This window comes from Nuphar pumila, chromosome 7, assembly GCF_984573655.1.
Source record: "Nuphar pumila chromosome 7, dmNupPumi1.hap1.1, whole genome shotgun sequence".
In the NCBI taxonomy this organism is placed as follows: domain Eukaryota; kingdom Viridiplantae; phylum Streptophyta; class Magnoliopsida; order Nymphaeales; family Nymphaeaceae; genus Nuphar; species Nuphar pumila.
Window position 1 is genome coordinate 19228319 of NC_143255.1, and position 20967 is coordinate 19249285.

The following is a 20967-nucleotide window of genomic DNA, read 5'->3' on the forward strand; positions in this document are numbered from 1 at the left end:
AGTATTATTATATGTAAACAAGAGATGTTTATACACACCTTCGTGTGTGTCTTTCGCCCTTTGGTGGCATTATATTTATGTTCTTATTCTAGTAGCTTATTCACTTGATTTGAGGGTTTTTGAAGGTCTAATAAGGTAAATGCTTGTAGTGGATGGACTATTGTTGAGATTTACAAAATTCCATATTTATGGGAATTTGAAATTTGGTTTTGATATGAGATTTTCTAATTCATATTCATTTTATAGCACAATTGCTATGTGCACATGTTTTTTGAATCAAAGAATATATTTTGATTGTTTTGTCTCATAAGTGAACGTAAAACTTTTGAACTCTTGTGTTTTATACACTCTCTTTTATCATATGCTCTTGAGCATTTCCGTTGTGAAATCTCCTTTAAGAGAATTGTTCAATTCAATAACACTTGTCTTTCTCGTCTTGTAAGCTCAAGTAATATACTTGATTAAAGAATGCTTGGAGCATTGTTCTCCAATTGTTCAATAAAATTCTTTATATTTTGGCATTTGTGTTCTCCATTTGTACCTTGTGTGTATTTTGTTCTAAGTGTTCTAGTGCCTTTGTACACATATCCTTTTGTGGAGGTGGTGTTTATTTTATACATTATCTCTTTTTAGATATTCTCACATGGTTCATTAAATAACCTTTTTAGTTGTTGATTCATTTTATTACATAATATTGTATGCATATGCTCACAATGGCTTTTTAATCCCTCACTCAATTAAGATTCATATATTTTCTTATGTGTTGCCTCTTTGAAGGCTTCTTGTGTTGTTCCTTCGTGGACTATTTCTTTATCCCCATTGTGGTTTCTTCTTTGTTCATTATTGGACCATGCAAATGTATTAAGCATCCTTATTATACATTTCCGCATACACTTTAAAATTTTCTCACTTTTATTTTCGAGGATATGATTTTAAAGTTGGTCTTCTAGAAACATTTTGCATGCATAAGTAATTATCTTGTCCTGACGAATCCTGTGCTTTAAATAAAATAATTATGCTTTTATTATACATAGAATATCTTTTTGCACCATTGTTTTTTGGATGAATCATATGATATGGTTTTGATTGATTCATCTTGTTTAGAATATTCCACTTGATTAAAGTGCAAAGATATTTTTTATCTGGACCTTTTTTTGGTTTGTTCCACGGGATCTTGAAGATGAGATGAAAAGAAGTACCTTAGATAGATCATGAAAGGTGCTCACCATTAAAGACAATTGGAGGAAGACATTTGCAAATTTCAATGGCATCCTTACTGAAGACTCTTGAAGCCTTGAGATTCTTCCTCTTGTATTCTTCAATCTTTTCGTTCCCCCACGCAAAGTTTGAGGGGGGCGTTAAAATGTATTCTTCAATCATTATAATCATATATATTTTATATATATAAAGGATGATACATATACATATATGGTATATATGTATATGTATCTTCCTAATTATATATATATATAATATATAATTCTCTATTATTAGTCGTAGGGGTAGTTTAGTCATTTTATTTATTTTTACACGTATTCCATTTGGAATATGATTGTAATTTTTCTTTTATTTTTATTTTTCTTTTTTCTTTTCTTTTATTCTTCTTGTGGTTTGCGCCACCTAGGGAGGCTCCCCAAAAGAGTCGTTAGGGAGCCCCCAACGATCACAAATGTGACCGTTGGGGGCTCCCAACGACTCCTTTGGGAGCCCCCTATGTGGCTCCTCTAAGTTGTTATAAATAGGAGTCTTCTCCTTGTATTTTTATGATTCTAGAAGAAGCTTTAGCTCCATTGTAAAAGGGTTTTTACCCTATTTTTCATAATAAAGAGATATTCTTTTAGCCTTTTGGCTTAACCCTTTTGCGGGTTTATGGGTTTAGCACTTTATATGCTTTTGGTTGCCCCTTAGTGGGTTTGTGTATTTGCACCTTAAGTGTGCATTTATGGGTCATTGTCGAACCCTTTGTTTTCTAAGGGTGTCATGCCAAACATCCATTCCACTCCCCTTTCTATGCAACATTGTATAAATTTATTACACCAATCTTAGTCTTTTCAATAATCCATTTCAAAATTGTTGCATCCTTTGGCACCTTTTAGCCAGTTCCAGATGGCCCACTGGCGGCAATGTTCATTGGAAATTTGCACAAAGATGCCTCACCCCTAGCCAAGTACCTAACAAGATAAACATCCAGAAAAAAAGAAAGACTTGAGGTGAAATGAAAAAGGAGAAACAATAAAAAAACTGAATATGATTTTTAATGCACAAAAAAATTCCTAAAAGGAAAGACTTAAATGTGATCAAAAGTTGAAAACATAACCATTACCACAGTAAGCAGGACCAAAACATTTAGAAGGTAGGAAGAAAGAACATAAGATGCAGAAACAGCCCAAGCAGATGGAACCATTACCACAATAAGCGGGACCAAAACTTCTAAAAGATAGGGAGAAAGAACATAAGATACAGAAGTAGCCTAAGCAGATGGTTTAGCTAACTCAGCTTTTCTGTTGACATATTTCAACAATCACTTTGAAATTTCATAACATAAGGACCGACCTTGGAAGCTATAAATTTCTGAGACTAACTTAATAACATCTCAGAAGGAGACTTTTGGAGAATAAAGAAAGAAAAAACTTTTCAAGATTTCAAATAAAGGGCCAATGAGTTCTAATTGTTTATGCTTGATGTTTCTCGCCTTTTAGGGTAATCAAACAACCAATGTTTTAAGTATCGTATCATACGACACAGTACGATACATATTGTTACTATGGGCAAAAGACATGATACACACTCGTACCGCAATACGAGTATGTATCGTATTCGTATCATATGTACCGTACAATACAACCATGTATTGTGTCATATCGTATGATACATTGATACAAGGTGTATTGTACAATACAACTTCGGTGTACTTTAAAAAAGGCCGAATCATAATTTATTTATTTTTTTTGTGTGTGTGTGTGGAGGGGGGGGTTTAAAGACCTCTTGAGGGCCAACTTCCTCATTTATGTAGAGGTTATTAGAGGGGTATTCACGCACCCTAGGAGTCGTGACAGCGATTTGAGGGTAGATCCAGGCGCAAGGAAGAGGGCTTTTACGATTCGCTCAAGTAAGAGTGCATTTCCACCATTTTTTCACTCAAGTGGGTTAAACTAAAAAAATCTATATTATGATTAAAATTACAAAACTACCCTCCAAATTTTTTTGCCTCGGGGGCTTGCCCTCAAACCCCCACCTTACGAACTAGGGGGCGCTGCCTCCCTGCAATTCCCCGCCAACTTATTGCGAAGTTGGATATGCAAAAATTAGGGATTTATATTACGGTAGAAATCAAGCTTTATACTCCAACAAAGATGGCATCAGATGATCCGACATGACAATAGGGCACTCAAGTAATAAGTGAAAACTGATTGAAAATCAAGCAAAACTATTGTAATAATACTTTTTTTTATGTAATATGAAAGTATGTATGAGTCTTGTGGCATATTATTAACTGCAAGATATTTAATATTTTGCATTGTTCTTGTGAGATAGTTGATGTTTGATGATGTCTTATGCAACTTATAGAGACATGAATGCTTCATATGTAATTTTATGGTTGTATTTTGTGCAATTCATCATTGTTTCATGTGTTTTTAATTTTTTAAATTTTTCTTGAAAATTTTATTAAAAAATTATGATTTTCACGATACGATATGTATCTTATTTTGGATTCGACCGATACAGATAACAATATGATACTTACAACCTTCAGGTGTAAATTTACCATTCTACAACTACATAACCTCTTGTAGCCCCAAGCACAAAATAGAAAAGTAAACATAAACTAAGATAGCATCACCCCCCCCCCCAAAAAAAAAAAAAACCACATACACATACAAAGAGAGAGAGAGAGAGATTCCTCTCATAACAGGCTAGCATGAGGTATGGATCCAACAGCCTTATCTAACTTTTCACATTGGGAAAGAGGGACTGACATGGCAAAGAAATAGGCAGTGCTTGAAAACATTGCACATATAAGTTTCAATAAATACTGAATTATGTTGCATTCAATTTACCAAAAAAAAAGAAACAAACATGTTCACATACTAACTGATTATGAATTTTCTGACTGCAGGTTGTCGACAACCCAGCTACAACAATCTTTGCATCAATAGAATCCTGCCAAGGAACAGTGACAAACAACATATCAAAAACGCAAAATGAGAGAACTTATATAGATAATATGAGGCATATTTATAGATTTCAATAGACAACAGAATAACTTGGATAAAAAAATGAGGATGCGACTGACCAGATCCACTATTTCCACATACCAGATGAAGGGAGGGAAATAAAAGAAATGGGAACTTATCATATGATTCTGAAACCTGGACTCCTCAAAATTCTGCTACAAACAAGGAATGGAACTGAACCCAATAATATTGATCCAGTGAAAGAAGAGAAACTTCATTTTCATTTTTGAAGCCAATAAAAAGTGAAATTTAATTTCTTTATCATATTAGTATCAAACCTAAATCTCTGTTAGCTTGTGCGCGTCCATTTTTAATGGACATGGGCATATAGGTATATCTGAAAAATATCCTATCCACATGAGAATCTGGCATACATCTGGCTTAACTATCATATAATTTTCATCAGAATTCAGACCCACATCATAATCAGATTGGTGGAACCCTAACACCTGAATGCTGGTGGAAAAACATCAAATCTTTTTTATTTTTTTCATAGAAGGATGAGCTCAAAGCAGGTCTTACAAACTCTGTCATCAACATAAACGTTGCCAGAACTTTAATTAGTTGTGTACATATGAAGACACATTAGATAAATAATGTATTAGGATCATTGCATAAATCTTGAGATAGAATGCTTAGGAAAACATTATATCTAATGGGAGCAGGCGTCATTTATATACAAACAAGAGGGCCACGAGGATAACCCAATAGGGTTCATGTATAAGAGGCAAAAGAGTAACTCACACAACCCAAATATGGGTTCAAGCAAAAAAGCCACTAAGGACCAAGAGGATACACATAAAAATAATAATTTTATCAAGTAAAACATGCACATAAAATGCATGTAAAAATTTCAAGGGATAACCATTTTTCATACAAGGACAAACGGGCAGCGAAAAAAATTAAGAAACACATAAAGAGATTTTAAAAATCCCATATACAACAAATCATAACAAGAGAAACGATATTTGCAAATCTCAACAATAGTTTGCTCACGACAAGCAATCACCTCTTTGACCTCCAACTCAACATCCTCAAAATTCAAGTGTATCAACACATAGGACAAGAGATCAAATACAAATGCCAGCAATAACCAAAACAGTGACCATGCACCAGCAATACCGACTATCTAAATTGACAATAAACGTCAGCTACAACCAAAAGAGGTGCATATCCTGTTAAAATATGTTATACATATATATATATATATATATATATATATATATATATATATATATATATATATCTTTTGTAAATACTCACTAGGGGTAAAACAGTCTTTTTACTTTTTCTCGCATATTGTTATATTTCTTTCTTTCTTTTATTTTCTATTCTTTTTTTTCTTTCTTTCTTTTTTTATTCTTCTTTTCTTTTTTCCACCTTGGAAAGGCCCCCCTAGGAGGACGTTGGAGCATCCAACGGTCATATTTATGACCGTTGGAAGGGCTCCAACGTCCCTCTAGGAGCCCTTCCAAGGCCTCCTCTTTTGTCTATAAATAAAGGGGTTTTTCCCCATTGTATGGTGTGCTTCTTTGAAGCCTTCTTGAGTGGAATATATATTTTTCCTCTTCTTTTGGGTGTTTTGCCACTTTTGTGGTTTTGTTGTTCTCTTGCCCATTAGTGGCTATTTGTGTATGTGTGTGCTCTCTTGTTGGCTCTTGGAGACTTTGTTTCTCTTGTTTGGCACTTCATTACATATCCCTCACCTTACAAATGGTTGTAAAACTGCAATCAATACGATCAGCTACAATGGGTGCGCATAACTCACCATAGCCATGATTATAAAAACTGATAAAACAAAATCTCTTATCCAATGAAAAAAGTCACACAAATAAGAGGGAAGAATGGAGAAATAATATGGGAAAAAGTATTGTAATAAAAACAAACTAATGTCAATAAGCAAGAAGATTTGAAAACAATATTCAAATCAAGGTAAAAGCAATAACTTTTGCAATAGTATGTGATTTAATCCATAATGACAAATATGATCATAAGCAAATAACAATTGAGCCATGACTAACAAAGATCGATACGAGCATCCAATAAACAACAAAGGTCAAAAAAGTAATTGAGTGATACAACTCACTGATAGAACCAGAGGTCAATCAAGTGTCAGTCAGAGCCAATACAACACTCATAAACTTGGCAATTTATATTGACAAGAAGATAGAGGTGCACACATAACTCACCCCAACAACTAACTCTAGCTCCACAACACTGAGGTGTACAAAAAAAATTGAGTGATATAACTCACTCATACAACAAGAGATCAATCAACCGTCAGTCAGAGCTAAAATAAGTGTCAATACGGCACTCATAAACTTGGCAATCCATACTGACAAGAAGATAGAGGTACACACATTACTCACCCCAACAACTAACTTTGGCTCCACAACACCGAGATGCACAAAACTCACCTCGAAAAGGTCGAATAATAATAATAGATGTATCAAATAGAAAAGTGATGAACTAAACTATAACCAAAAGGCAACAAGAAAAACCTCGAAAAATACTTTCAAAAAGAGGTTATAAACAAGGGCCTATATGTCAATCATATGATAAGATGCAAACAGGTCACTAAAAAACTCATGAGGCCACATATAAGACACACAATAATATGAATCAAAAATTCAAAAAACATAAAGCCTTATAAGGAATGCAATGAGATGGTAATTCAAGAGGGAAATAGCCAATAGTGAGATAATCACAATGCCCCTAAGGCAAGAACATACAATACTTCAAATATTAATTTTATTAATTTTCACAAATCCACATTCAAGGTCACTAAGGGCATAAATACATGCCTATAAGGCAAGAAAACATAAGCTACTAAGGGTGAGAAAGCACACTTTTAAAAAAAATATTATTTCATCAAGCACATAATGATGCACAAAGAATGCACAAAAAAACATTATAATATCCAAAGAACAATATGATCCTATAGATCTAATCCAAGTAAAGAATCAAGGAGCCTTCAATTATAAGCAAAAGTCCACCTAAAACCAAAAGTGGACAAGCACAAAAGTGGTCACTATGGACACACCCACAAGTCCCACAAAGGGGATACACATAAAGAAAACTCAAATAAAATAATATTTTATTGATCACTCAAATCATGCAAGAAGCATTATGCTTCAATTCTCATGTGATGTAAAAACATGTAAGATAATGTTTACTAAATAGCCATAAAACAAAAAAAAATAACACAATCACAAGGCACAAATGTCACTAAGGTCTCCAAAGAGAACCTTCACAAAAGCCTTTGCAATAAATATTTTTATTAATGATTATGATGCACTAAGCATGTAAGGCAAAAATCATTCAAGTGCAATTAATACACTCACAATAAACACCTCCCAAGAGGCAAGAATACAAGCCATAAATGGCCATAACAAGAGAGCACACAATAACATAAATATTTTTATAATTTTTTTAAATAAATGCAATAATAAATTTGAAAAGCATTTAAAGGTTTTGTTTTAAAAAATAACAAAATAATTTTTCAAAGATAAGAAAAATGAGTGTTTTCTCATGCATAATACATGAGATAGACAACTCAAAAAACAATCATATATATAAAGATTTAATATACATACCGAGTCAAGATCTTTCTTGAATTCAAGTCATACATCGATCACGAAGCATGAACTCGAACCAAAGAGTCCCAAGACCCAAAAAGGCAAAATACCAAGAAAATTTTCTTGGCTTTGATACCATGTAATGAAATCAAACGAAAAGTAAATCATAATGTACATAAGCACAAGAACAAGTTCTACAAGGGACAATAAAAATGCCAAAGGCAATACAAAAGCACCTAAGTGCATACAATAGCTACAAAGAGCCTAAATGTGGATAAGCACAAGTCCACAAAGGGACAATACACAAGCCAATCAATGACAAATACATGAGATCATAAGAGGCACCAAAGAGCATACACAAAAAACATAAAAAAATAATAATCATTATTGAGGAAAGCATTATATCTAATGGGACAAGAGGTCCCTATTTATATACAAACAAGAAGGTTAAGAGGACCCATATAGCCTGTTGAGAAAGGCTCCAACAGCTAGAAATATAGTTGTTGGAGATTTCCAACAGCTATATTCACTAAAAGACAACTGAATATAGCTGTTGGAAATTTCCAACAGCTATATTGACTAAAAGACAAAACTGCCCTTTACAAAAGTGTAACAGACAAAAGAAAAAACAAGAGATCAGATCTGCCCCTAAAGGCCAGAGTCTATTACATGTACAAAATTACCACAATACCCTTAAAGGGTCTTAGACTCTTACCTATTACAAAATAAAGAAAAACAGTTTAAAATTATAATATATATATATACACACACTCATACACGAATATATACACTCATATGAATATATATAGATATAGATATAGATATTATATTTTAACAATATTACCATTTCTTCTGTTACTAATACTGTTAACAAATGATGACAGATGTTCCAGCCTTTTGCAATACATAAATTTACTGTTATCTCTCTACCCTACACAAATTATAAAACATCGCAGGAACATGATAAAGAAAAAGTATTCACCTTATAATCTGAAATCAAGAAGGATGCAGCATGATAAGCTGGATCATCAGTACTCTCAACTACAAAAAGAAATTCCAAGGGTCCACCATAGAGAGAAGTTATCTGCATTGAAATATTTACACAGACAATGTGGAATTAGTCATCAAAAGTCAAAACAAATAAAAGCAAAAGAAGACCAAAGAAGAAATGAAAATATGAGCACATGAAAAACATGTAAGAAATCTCATTGGAAAACAAAAAATGGAGGACATCCACCTAAGAATACTATCCAGTCATATTTATCATTATTGATACTTTGAGAAATATCATGTAGCAGTGCATCTAATAGAACCCAGCTTGCTATGAAGGAAATACAACCTGACTTCTCCAGTTTTGCAGATTGTGCTCTCCAAAACCTTTTAAAGGCATGATAACTGACACTCTTGGCAAGTTTATCTGGCTGTAGTGATCGAGGTCATTAATATCTTCACACAGAAATGAAAAGTTATTGCCTCTTCTGATTCGATCTTTTATTTTTCTAATCTCTCTATTCCTGGAAAAGGATAAGCACGTTTCAGCATAAGCAAGAAGGATATGCTTGCGACTTAATGTACTAAATTAGTGTTCATGCTATTTTTACTATAAAGTTTCAAGTTAGCTTTACAAAAATATTTGTTGGAGCTTTATAATTACTTATGTATTTAATTTCAGAATAACACAAAAAATTTAATGATGGGACATGCCTCAACAAAATGCTTTTCTGTATTTGTCTGTCTTCACTGCTTCAGTGTCTTATTTTTGGCATATATAGAAACAAAACCATTTATATAAGTGAGTACAATAATACCTCAACAATCTGTACAAAATAAACCTTCCAAATAATTTGTTAATGCAAAATCTTTTTAAAAAGAAAAATGCAGATTGTTTTGTTTAAAACTAAAATCATTTTTCTATAAACAAAAAAAAAACAGGATACCTCAAAATAAAAGGAATATATGCATCAGAACCAATTGACTCAGTTATATGGAACACTGTAGGGTCTGTTAGACAAATTGACATAAAAAATGATGCTGGTGATTATTAGTTTCATGACTGTTAGTTAGCCTTCACAGAAAGAAAAGATCCACATGCACATTGAGCCTAGCAGATCCATCGGGCATTCAAGGATAATAATCAAGCTTAAATAAATGCCTGACACAGTAAAGGTATAGCATAGATGAAAATGAAATACACCTCATGCACCATTTACAACTCAAACTCTGAAGAAAAATCTTGAACAGTATGCACCAGTTCAAAAACCAATCAAAATCATTTGACGCCCAAACAAAACCTTCTGAAATATATAATGAATCTAATGACAGTCCACATTTGAAAGACTCACTCCTTGTTTTTCAAATCAATAAGAAAAATCCTTCAGGATTATTTTGGGAAAAATGAGACAAATACATTCAAGAAAGATATTTTCTTTTTGTTCCAAACTTCCAAAATGGTAAAATAAATAAAAGAATTAGAATATGATAGTAATTACATACCCATGATATGATAAACAGCTATAACAATTAATATAACATGAAATATGATATAACAAACAAATAATTACATAAATACGTGGACAACTTCAATACCTGACATAAGCAGCCAAAGTCCAGCCCAGAGCAAGAGTTAAACAAATTATGCATCCCTAAAGATAGAAAATAATGTCAGACAAAATGAAAAATTCACTATTACAAAGCTTAGCCATGTACTTTAAAAGAACAACAGATCTTTCACACATGCTTCACACCCTTTTATGGAGTTGTATGTGAGTCTCTTTATAGTGTCGCTCTTTCATTTATATGAAACCAAAAAGGAGTAGTACAAGTTTATTTCGACATCAAACAAAAAGTGAGGTAGAGGGACCTCTCATATATAAGGTGAGAGGTTTAGTTATAACGAGGCATTTAAAAGAAAAAAAAACGTGTCACATTATACCTTGTTAAACATTTTACTTACTAGATTTTATTACAACTTAAAAAAAAGTAAATAAGACTCCATTAGCTTAGCCAAGTAGATTGAGACTTGTTTGGTAGATTCTGCTGGCTTTAGCTCAAACCGCACCATATTACTTTTTTTACTCTGTTAGGTGCTGATATGAGAAACTGGGCAGAGTCATGAGTTCCGAATTTTGACAACTATGAATGCTACTCTTGAGGTAGTATTTGCAAATATAAAGCCAAAGGAGTAAATGCTTCAAACACCTCCACAATTCCTCAATTGCTTTCTCAATTCTTTTCTCCCAAAATAACCATTATCAGAGTAGTGGACCGAAGCAAGGTTGCCAAACTTAGGAAGCGAAAGCGGGAAACGATACGGGAAGCGGAAGCGAGGCATTTTAAAATCTATAGGAAGCGGGAAGCAAAGTATCAATTTGAAAGTGAAATATGAATAAAATATAAAGCAATATGGTAACTGAATAGTAATCGAATAAGAAACAAATAAAAGCTAAAATAAAATTGAGCATTCTTATATTTCATGATTGGAGGAAAAGGATTCATGTGGAAGACCCAAAATGAATTTCTTTTTGGTTCATATCGCTGACCCCAATTGTTTTGGGATGAAGGCGTAGTTGTTGTTGTTGTTGTTGTTGTTATTCTTATATTTCATGATTTTTCAGTAAAAGAGTTATTTTTTTGTTAAAATCTAACAATTATGGTTACTAATTTAGAGAAAGTGTGTGGAAAGTGAGTGGAAGCGTGGGAGAAAATACATGTAAAACATGAAAAAAAAATGTGAGAAAAACATATAGAAGGCATAGACCATGCGTATGGGAAGCATAGAAGAAGCGTGAGGGAATCAAGATTCCCCTAAAGTTTCGAAAGCGCACTTTCCACTTACCTAAGAAGCTTCCGGTAACTCTGGACCAAAGTCTAACCCACTTCCTCCCTACCTGAACTACCAGTTCCCAAACAATTTATAACAGCAATTTAAGATGTTGTTATACTATCAAATGATAGAATGGTAAAATAAAGGAGGGTGCGGGCAAGGCAAGAGAGGTTTCAGCTGCTTTTATCCAAAAAAACTTTGAAAGTCCACACTTGGACATCTAAGGTTTGGCAATAAGGGGAAAGACATTTGGCAGTAAGGAGACATGACTAGGGAACAAATGGATGAAAGTTGACATGATAAAAATGTAAGGGTGTTATGGGAATCAAGGATGTGGTGGGAGAGGCCTACTTGTTCAATATTTACCAAGGGAAGGGAAAAAATACATAGGGAAGACGCAAAGTGCGGATTGAGTATGTTTACGAGATAGACAACCACACCTCATCGATAGATGTATAAGGAGTAAGTTAAAGGGAACGAAAATAAAGGAGAGGGTGCAAACCACTAAGAGGTTGCAAACACATGATATGAAAAGCAGAAGCTAAACTAAGGGCTTGATGACCCTAATAATGCATGCCACCACTATTGAAGCTATTTCAATGCACTGATTCTGAGATGAGAAGGATCCAAAGAAGGTTACCATACTAGAAATTGAAAGCAGGAAATAAAACAAGAAGCGAGGTATTTTAAAATTTATAAGAAGCGGAAAGAGAGGAATCAATTTAAAAGTAAAATAGGAATAAAAAATGAAGTGATATGGGATCAAATAGGAACCAAAATACTAATCAAATAGGAAGGAAATAAAAACTAAAATAAAAATGACAATTCTTAAATTCCATGAAAGTACATGAGAAGTGAGTAAGAAGCATAAAAGAAAGCACATGAAAAGAAGTAAGAGAAGCGCATAGGAAGTATGTACTGAAGCAAAGAAGAAACATGTGGAAAGCATGGGAGGATTGAAATTTTTATTAAGTTTTGGAAGCTAGGAGTATCATGCTTACAAAGCAAGTTTATGAAAAGCACACTTTCCACCTATCTATAAAGCTTCCAATAACTCTGGTCATCCAACCTTCACAACAACCATGATCTATTATGAAATGCTACGTCCAAGCTAGACATGATAGCTAACATAGCTATTGGTAGTGTTGGGGCATCTCTTTAAAAAGAAGACAGCACCAAACCATCCAACCAAACCAAAGGGCAGATTAAGTTCACTAGAAAGTGTTCCTCGAAGTTTGTTTAGCATGTAATGACTCAGTTATGGGCCTCTGCAAGCCTTGTACAACTATTCAACCTTAGTACCCATCCATTATTATTGTGAACCTCCATAATGACCATGGATTTCACCAATAGAAATGCCACTAACCAAATACTAACACCTATGATGCAATAGATGCTCCAAGCAAGACAGTCATATCTGAACCAATCCCAAATCCCTGTATTGTTCATGTAGAAGAAGATGTGATGCACAGCCACCTGTGTGTGTGTGTAGAGAGAGAGAGAGAGAGAGACGGCTGCACAATAGAAAACTCGTTAACACTTAGATTAGGGCTTCTCTCTATATTAAATAGAGAGAGGCTAAAAAGAGAAATTACATCCAAGTCCTTATGAGAACAAAATTTCAAAAGACCTCTAATATAAAAGAACTTAAACTAAAAACCACCTATTCTCAACACTCCCCCTCAAGCTGGAGCATAGATATCAATCATGCTCAGCTTGTCACAACATTTTGAGAAATTTGGCCTAGCAAGAGGCTTTGTAAACATATCTGCAACTTGGTCTTCCGACTTTAGGTATTTGGTAGTGATATGACCAGCTTGAATCATATTTTTTACATAGTGGCAATCAACCTCAATGTGCTTTGTTCTCTCATGAAAGACGGGATTGTTTGCTATATATGTTGCCGCTTTGTTATCGCACATCATGGTCATTGGAGAGGAAACCTTCACCTGGAGATCATGAAGAATAGTGTGAACCCACATCAATTCAGCAGCTGTTTGGGCCATAGCCCGATATTCTGATCCTGCACTCGACCTGGAAACCACATTTTGTTTCTTACTTCTCCATGAAATCAAGTTGTCTCCCAAAAACACACAGAATCCTGTGGTAGATTTTCTATCTACTACAGATCCAGCATAGTCAGCATCAGAATAGGCTACTATCTCCAGAGTTTCACCTTTCCTGAACAATAACCCTTTTCCAGGAGAGGATTTTAGATATCTGAGAATCATTATGGTTGCATTCCAGTATACCTCAATTGGTTTGTCCATAAACTGGCTAACTTTGCTTACTGCTAAAGCAATATTCGGCCTGGTCATAGTTACATATAATAACTTCCCTACTAGGGAGCGATAGCTTTTGCTATCAACTGGTTTTGATCCTTCTTCAAACAACTGAACTTTATGGTCCATGAGAATATTTGTCGGTTTAGCTCCCAACATGCTCGTTTCCTTTAAAAAGTCAAGAACATACTTCCGTTGAGACAAAACCATCCCTTCACGGCTCCTAGCAACTTCTATACCCAGAAAATACCTGAGTGAACCAAGGTCTTTTGTAACAAAGTGTTTTTGAAGATGAGCCTTTGTGGCTTCAATAGCTTTCACATCATCTCCTGTAAGAATGATGTCATCCACATATACCACCATTTCAACTATGCCAGAGCTAGTTTTCTTTATAAAAAGTATATGATCTGCTGCTGATCTATTAAAGCCAAAGTTTGACATCACTTCAAACAACTTTTGAAACCATGCACGAGGACTTTGTTTCAATCCATAAATCGCCTTTCTCAATCTACACACCTTCTGACACTCCCCCTCAACCTCGAATCCTGGAGGTTGTTGCATGTAAACGGTCTCAGATAGATCCTCATATAGAAATGCATTTTTCACATCTAATTGGCACAGGCTCCAACCATGTTGAACAGCTACTGAGAGAACAAGATGGATGGTACCCATCCGTGCAACAGGAGAAAAAGTTTCAAAGAAGTCAATACCATATGTCTGAGTATACCCTTTCGCTACTAATCTGGCCTTGTACCTTTCAATAGAACCATCAGATTTGTATTTTATTGTATATACCCATTTACATCCAACAATGTCAGCATCTGCTGGGGAATCAACTAGATCCCAGGTATGCTGAGATACTAAAGCATTCATTTCTTCTTGCATAGCCAGCTTCCAGCGATTATCAAGTTCTGCCTGTTGATAGTTCAGAGGAATAGTTTCAGCAGATTGAGAAAGGCGATATACACTGGCAATATAGGTTGATCGCTACACATAATGACCAAGAACCACAAATTGATCCAAAGATATCGACACATGATCAATTCCACGTGTTTAGGGACCCATTCCTTATGTATTTGAGTTGAAACCAATTTCCAATCATGAACAACCAACTTGTGTAGAATCAATCAATTCCATTCTGCTGTCTAGCATCCAAAACAATAGGTCTCCTTGAATTATCGTGCTAATCCACCACACGGCCCACTTCATCTTCCATACATGTTGATTCCATGATTGAAGAATCCCTGGGTGTTGATTCAACTAATAGCATTTTGCTAAGAATCCCTGGGTGTTGATTCAACTAATAGCATTTTGCTACGCAAAAAGCAAAATTCTATTCATCAGTGAAGGCGTGAACTTTTTTCATGTGACTTCAAATTCCAGAAGATGGCCGTTAACGCTACCTACATTGCTTGATCATTTGATCAATTTCCTAACATCATCCTCAGCAATCATCAATGAGTATGAATTGGACATTGTCTGCTGAAGGACACACATCTCAAGAACTGATCCGTTCACATAAAAGCAAACAGAGCTCTCCTACATGCACAAACATGTTGAGGCAATTTAAAAATCAAATGTTCAAAGAAATTCAACAGAAGACCAAGCACATTGTCTCACAATGTTGCTTCTCAGAGAAAAAAAATCTCATCCATAAGCGAATCAGAGAACCAAAAACGCTTCACAATACGGAAACTAAAACTGAAAGCATCCTTCGATAGAGTGGAGGTGCACCCACTGCACTTATAGCCATAGTCACAAATCGTGTTATCAATATTTTCTCTGCGAAGGAAAATCTTGCAATAAAATTTAAAAAAAATTGTTTTTCTCAGGAAATTCTCTGAAAAATATCAGTTTATTTAAACTTAAAAAATGCATAAATAGTATATAAAAATACAAGAAAAACACTATATATATATATATATATCGTGTTAATAACGTCTTAATATCGGTGTTTTTCTGGGGGTTACATCGGTTTCTGAAACCTCGTGATGGAATCATGAGATTTTCAAAAAATGACCGATATTTGTGACTGCGCTTCAATCATCAATATTAGGAAACCATTGCACTGACATCCGTCATGTTCTAGACGCTCCACAAATCAGCCAGGACAAAATCCTTCACTCTGTTTTCCAGCATCAAGAGCAGGCAATGCAGAAAATTTGGACGTTTCACCAAGGCTAAATGTAAATTATGTAATCCCAGAAGAAGAAGAAGAAGAAGGATTGAACGAATATCACAATTCCAAACACGCATCCACGATTCCCTCCCAAATTTCCGACTGAAAAACATAACAATCACGCCAAACAACGAATCAAACGAACCACATAGCCGATAACTCCGAAACCGGGCTATCTCGAACGTCGTCGGGGAGAGGGAGGAAGAAGAAAAAGCGCGCACCTGGATCTGGAAGAAGACCGCGAGCGGGCTGCAGAACGCATTGCTTGCCGCGATGAGGAGCGAGTCGAGCGTCCCCGACGAGACCATCCTCAGACCCCGCCGAAGATCCGCCCGAGAACAACGCGAGCCAGAAACAGAAGTGAAACGAATCTCGTCTGGACTCTCTCAGATCTCCATTCTACAGAGCGATCGGGAGGAGAGTCCGAGACGAAACCTCCAGAGTGAAGGAGGAGGAAGACCAAGGAGGAAGAAGAAGAGGACGGAAGGGAGGGAGGAAGAAGGGAAGGCCAAGGGGTCGGAGGGGAGCATTTATAGGGGCGGAGGAGGGAGAGTGAACAGTGGCCACAAGTTTTCGTCCCCACGGCGCGGAAAGAGCGAGCAATGGCCTCAGCGCTCGCGGCAAAGCTGAAACCATTGGAGGGAGCGGGAGCGGGAGCGGGAGAGGGGAGGGAGGCAGCCTATTTTTGTAAATAACGGATCTAGCCCCTACTTTTCTTTTTCGTTCAATATGGACAATATACGCCATATCATTTTCATTTTCCCATTCCGATTCTGTCGTGAACAAATACTCTTTCTCTGGGAATAGACTCTTGGATCACGTTTTTCTGACGAAATAATGTATTTTTATGAGCTCAAAAAAATTTGATGTCGTGGTAACCATTGATTTTGGATCAGCGAAGAATTAAAGGTCAGATTCAGGTGATTCAAAAACCAGTTTTCACTAAACAAAACATATATATCACATCTATTTTTGAATTTTTTAAGAGGGCAGTATGAGTGCATTACTCTATATGAGAACTGAACATATTAGGTCTTCTTTTCTGGTTCTACCCGGTTGAGGCCCATAGTTTGAAGTGTTTTATGATATATCTGAACTTTTAGACTCTATTTAGTGGGAGTCGACTCATGGGTTACGTTTTTCTGATGAAAAATATTTTTTTATGAGCCAGAAAAATTGATGCGTTCATAGCCATTGATTTTGGATTACCAGATAAACCTGTATAAAAGTCAGATTACTGTTGTCCAAAAACAGGTTCTCACTAAACAAAACCTATAGATCACATCTATCTATAGTGTTATACATTAGAAAAAATACTAAAAACTATGATTTTTTAAGGGGCTTAGTGGGGGAAGAACGAGCACATTACTCTAGATAAGAATTGAACATATTAGGCCCTCTTTTCTCGTTCTGACCTGTTGGGCCTCATAGTTTGAAGTGTTTTATGATAGATTTGAGCCATTAGATGTGTTTAGCATGCTCTATTTAGTGAGAATCAACTCTTGGATCATATTTTTTTGATAAAAAATATATTTTTATGAGCCAGGAAAAGTTGATTGATTTTGGATCACCATGTCAAATTATGGTGATCAAAAAGTCAGTTTTCACTAAAAAAAAAACTATATATCACATTTATGGTGTTAGATATAAGAAAAAATAGCAAAAATTATGATTTTTGAAGGGGCCTAATGGGGGGTAAAATGAGAAAACGAAGCAGAACAAGTGCATTACTCGATATGAGAACTAGAACTGAACACTTTAGGCCCTCTTTTCTCGTTTTGGCCTTTTAGGCCTCATAGTTTGAAGTGTTTTATGATAGATTTGAACTGTTAGATGTGTTTAGCATGCTAATTTTAGTGGGAGTTGACTCTTGGATCATGTTTTTTTATTAAAAAATATATTTTTATGAGCTGAAAAAATTAATGCCTTTATAGCCATTGAATTTGGATCACCAGGGAAACTTGTCCAAAAGTTGGTTCCCACTAAACAAAACCTATAGATCACATCTATGGTGTTAGAGAAAAAATACTAAAAAATATGATTTTTTAAGGAGCCCAATGGGCTGAGAAAATGTGGAAGAACGAGTGCATTACTCTCTCTCTCTCTCTCTCTCTCTCTCTCTCTCACTCTCTCTCTCTCTCTCTATATATATATATATAGAGAGAGAGAGAGAGATTGGATCACTGAAATCTAACCTTTATAAAGGTTTTTTCAATAATCCAAAAATTATGTAAATCTGTTTAGTCGTTCGAGCATAGATTTATCAAAAACAATTTTGTAAATCTGTTTCAAAGCATGATATTGAATTAAAAATACTTTTAAAACCTATTTTAGATCTTATCTACTATGGATAAGCTTGTATAATCAACAAGATGCACAATTTATGCGTTTACATCTAATCTATGCTACGAGTAGAATGAATCCTACTTAAAACATGTTCTCATGTACCAACACATTTGTCTCTTGTCTTAGAACCTTGGAGCATCTTTATTGGATGTTGAAAAATCTCTAAGAAAGAAGAAGAAGAAGAAGATGAAAGAAGAAGAAATATAGGAGATTTAGGAGGCATAGGTTTAAAAAGACCACTATAGGGATTGTCCTCCCTATGAGTCTCTCAACAACTCACAAGAGATAGAACTCTATTTCTTCACCTTCAAGGTGGTCCCTACTGGGTGGGTTGACCCACCTAGAAGCCTCCTCCCAAGGACTTCTAACATCATTAAACCTCTTCTTCTAAAAGAGTTTAAACCAACTATGGACTTTTAGAGTCCTACTTAGGTTAATACTCTATCAAAATTAACTAATGTGGGGGGCCAGTAGAGGGGGACATCCCACCCTCTCTAGAACCCTCTACTTAGTTTAGATTAATTAATTTATTAATTAAATACTCTAAAAAAAGCAAAGTGGGTCCCACCTAGGTGGTGCCCCACTTGGGTTCAGATCCAAGTGATCTGGAACCACAACTCTCGATCTAAATTCAAACCCAATTGGGTTGGATCTAGGAACCAAATAAGAATCTAAATTTTTTTGGATTTTTTTCAAAGAATGTGTTCTCAACGGAACACACATTTGATGTAATGATTTATCAATAAAAAAACTCCTCTTTCCATTGTTGAAAGAAAAGGAAAGAGCAATCGAGCCTCTTATGCTTTCTTTCTCTATCTATACATCTAAATGACCAATTCACCTACATGTGCATCCACCCTTTCTCGCTAGGATGATGATCCTACTAGGTATATATGTAATCTAGTGGTTGAATCTACGACTATCTTAAGGCTAGCGCAAAGTCTCCTAGCTTCTAAGTCTCGCTTTGAGAATTTCTATGTCCACTAACCTAGAGTTGAAGATTTCTAATTTATGAAATCTTAGGGCCTTATGTGATCATGGCTATTTTGAAAAACTTTTGGGCCCCAATCTCGCCTACCTCTATAGGGACTAGGTTCTACCAACGAGAATCTCTACACATGCTCAGCTATAGAATCCAACCAAAAAGAAAATGATTATATGAGCATGTTCTAACAAAGCACCTATACCTAGAAAGAAAAAAATGGTTGGGATCTATAAAAAAGAATCACGAACGCTCTCAAGGAATCAGACATCTCATGGGATATCCTATCTAGGCCTCTAAAAGTTAGTTGGGTCTCACTTCACCATCCATTATTAGCCAAACAGGGGTGACACGCAAGAAACATTGACTCAAAGGCCTTTAGGCTCTCATTAATGTTCCTCTAGGCCTTCATAATCATTCTTAGGCCTATGCTCCGTTGAGAAATATGGTTTTCAGTAGTGACACTCACATCCTACATTTCTTCTTCAATAAGAAGAATCCCAACACTCAACAATAATGCTCGTGAGAGAGTTAATGAGAAAATGAGTTGAGACATATATAAACATGAACTTGTATACATTTTACATAAATGTATGATAGATCACTTAAAGCATTTTGATTCATTGTCTCTCCTTAACTTTATTACCTCTTTTTTCTTTTCTGATTTTGTTCTAAGAAAAGACTTATGTACATGGGGTTTTATTCCAATTATTTACAAACCTTTCTTTTGTTTTTAGGTCTTTTATCTGCATAAATTTCTGATTTTTATTTCTTTGTCAACTTTTTCATTTTTTTTGTTGAAATTTTATACTTTTTAGGATTTTTGTTTTTCCATTTTTTTCAATTGCTACATGCATAAAGGGCCTCTATCCTAGATAGGACAATGAGGTAAGGTACTATAAAAGAGTACATGCAGCAAAAATGCTATATTGGAACAACGCAGAATCACAAGATCACAAAGAATGCATATGTAGTAGACATAGAATGCATGATGGCTTTCAGGAAGAACGAGTTTTAAGAACTCAAGTCACTCCAAATCAAGGTTGGCTATGAAAAAAAGATAAAGGTTTCCTTAAACCTTAGTCAAGAAGAAAACAAGCATTCTTTTGAAATCCAAGAAAGAAAATCTTTTGAAAATGGTGTTCACGAAGATGCAATGTACCAGCAAACTTGATTTTTTTTAGGTTTTCTAAGTTTTATGCTTTTTATGAAGGAAACCATTTTGCAACCATTACCCTCATTCTCTAAAGATCATTTTCTTGAAAAACCTCTCAAGCTCAACCACTTGTAGAAGCAAATCATTCAAAAGAAAATCTTGAGTAGATCACCCTTGGCTTGAGATGATTAGAAACCAAAATCAAATTATTATTCAAGATTGAATTTGTCATAAACTTGTCTTTGAAGCTTTCAAAAAATCTTTTCGAATTTGCGAGTGTTGTGCAAAAATTGCATCCCTTGTCTTGCTTGAGGTGGATCATCCTATCTCTTTTTCAATATGATCTTTGAATTCAAACAATTCTTCCTTCTTTTCTCTTTTCAAGA

General features: G+C 35.0%; 1 protein-coding gene across 1 annotated transcript in view; it reads right to left on the minus strand.

Moving 5' to 3' along the window:
• The window catches only part of LOC149831392 (uncharacterized), a 29382-nt gene extending 12977 nt beyond the window's left edge, over window positions 1-16405 (minus strand). Inside the window, exons 1-5 of the mRNA XM_090012045.1 lie at window positions 16319-16405; window positions 10400-10455; window positions 9153-9327; window positions 8796-8897; window positions 4090-4161 (exon numbers count right to left, since the gene is read on the minus strand). Of these exons, the coding sequence (XP_089868171.1) occupies window positions 4090-4161; window positions 8796-8897; window positions 9153-9327; window positions 10400-10455; window positions 16319-16405 (492 nt within the window). The remainder of the gene's footprint in view (window positions 1-4089; window positions 4162-8795; window positions 8898-9152; window positions 9328-10399; window positions 10456-16318) is intronic.
• Between the last annotated feature and the right edge of the window lie 4562 nt (window positions 16406-20967).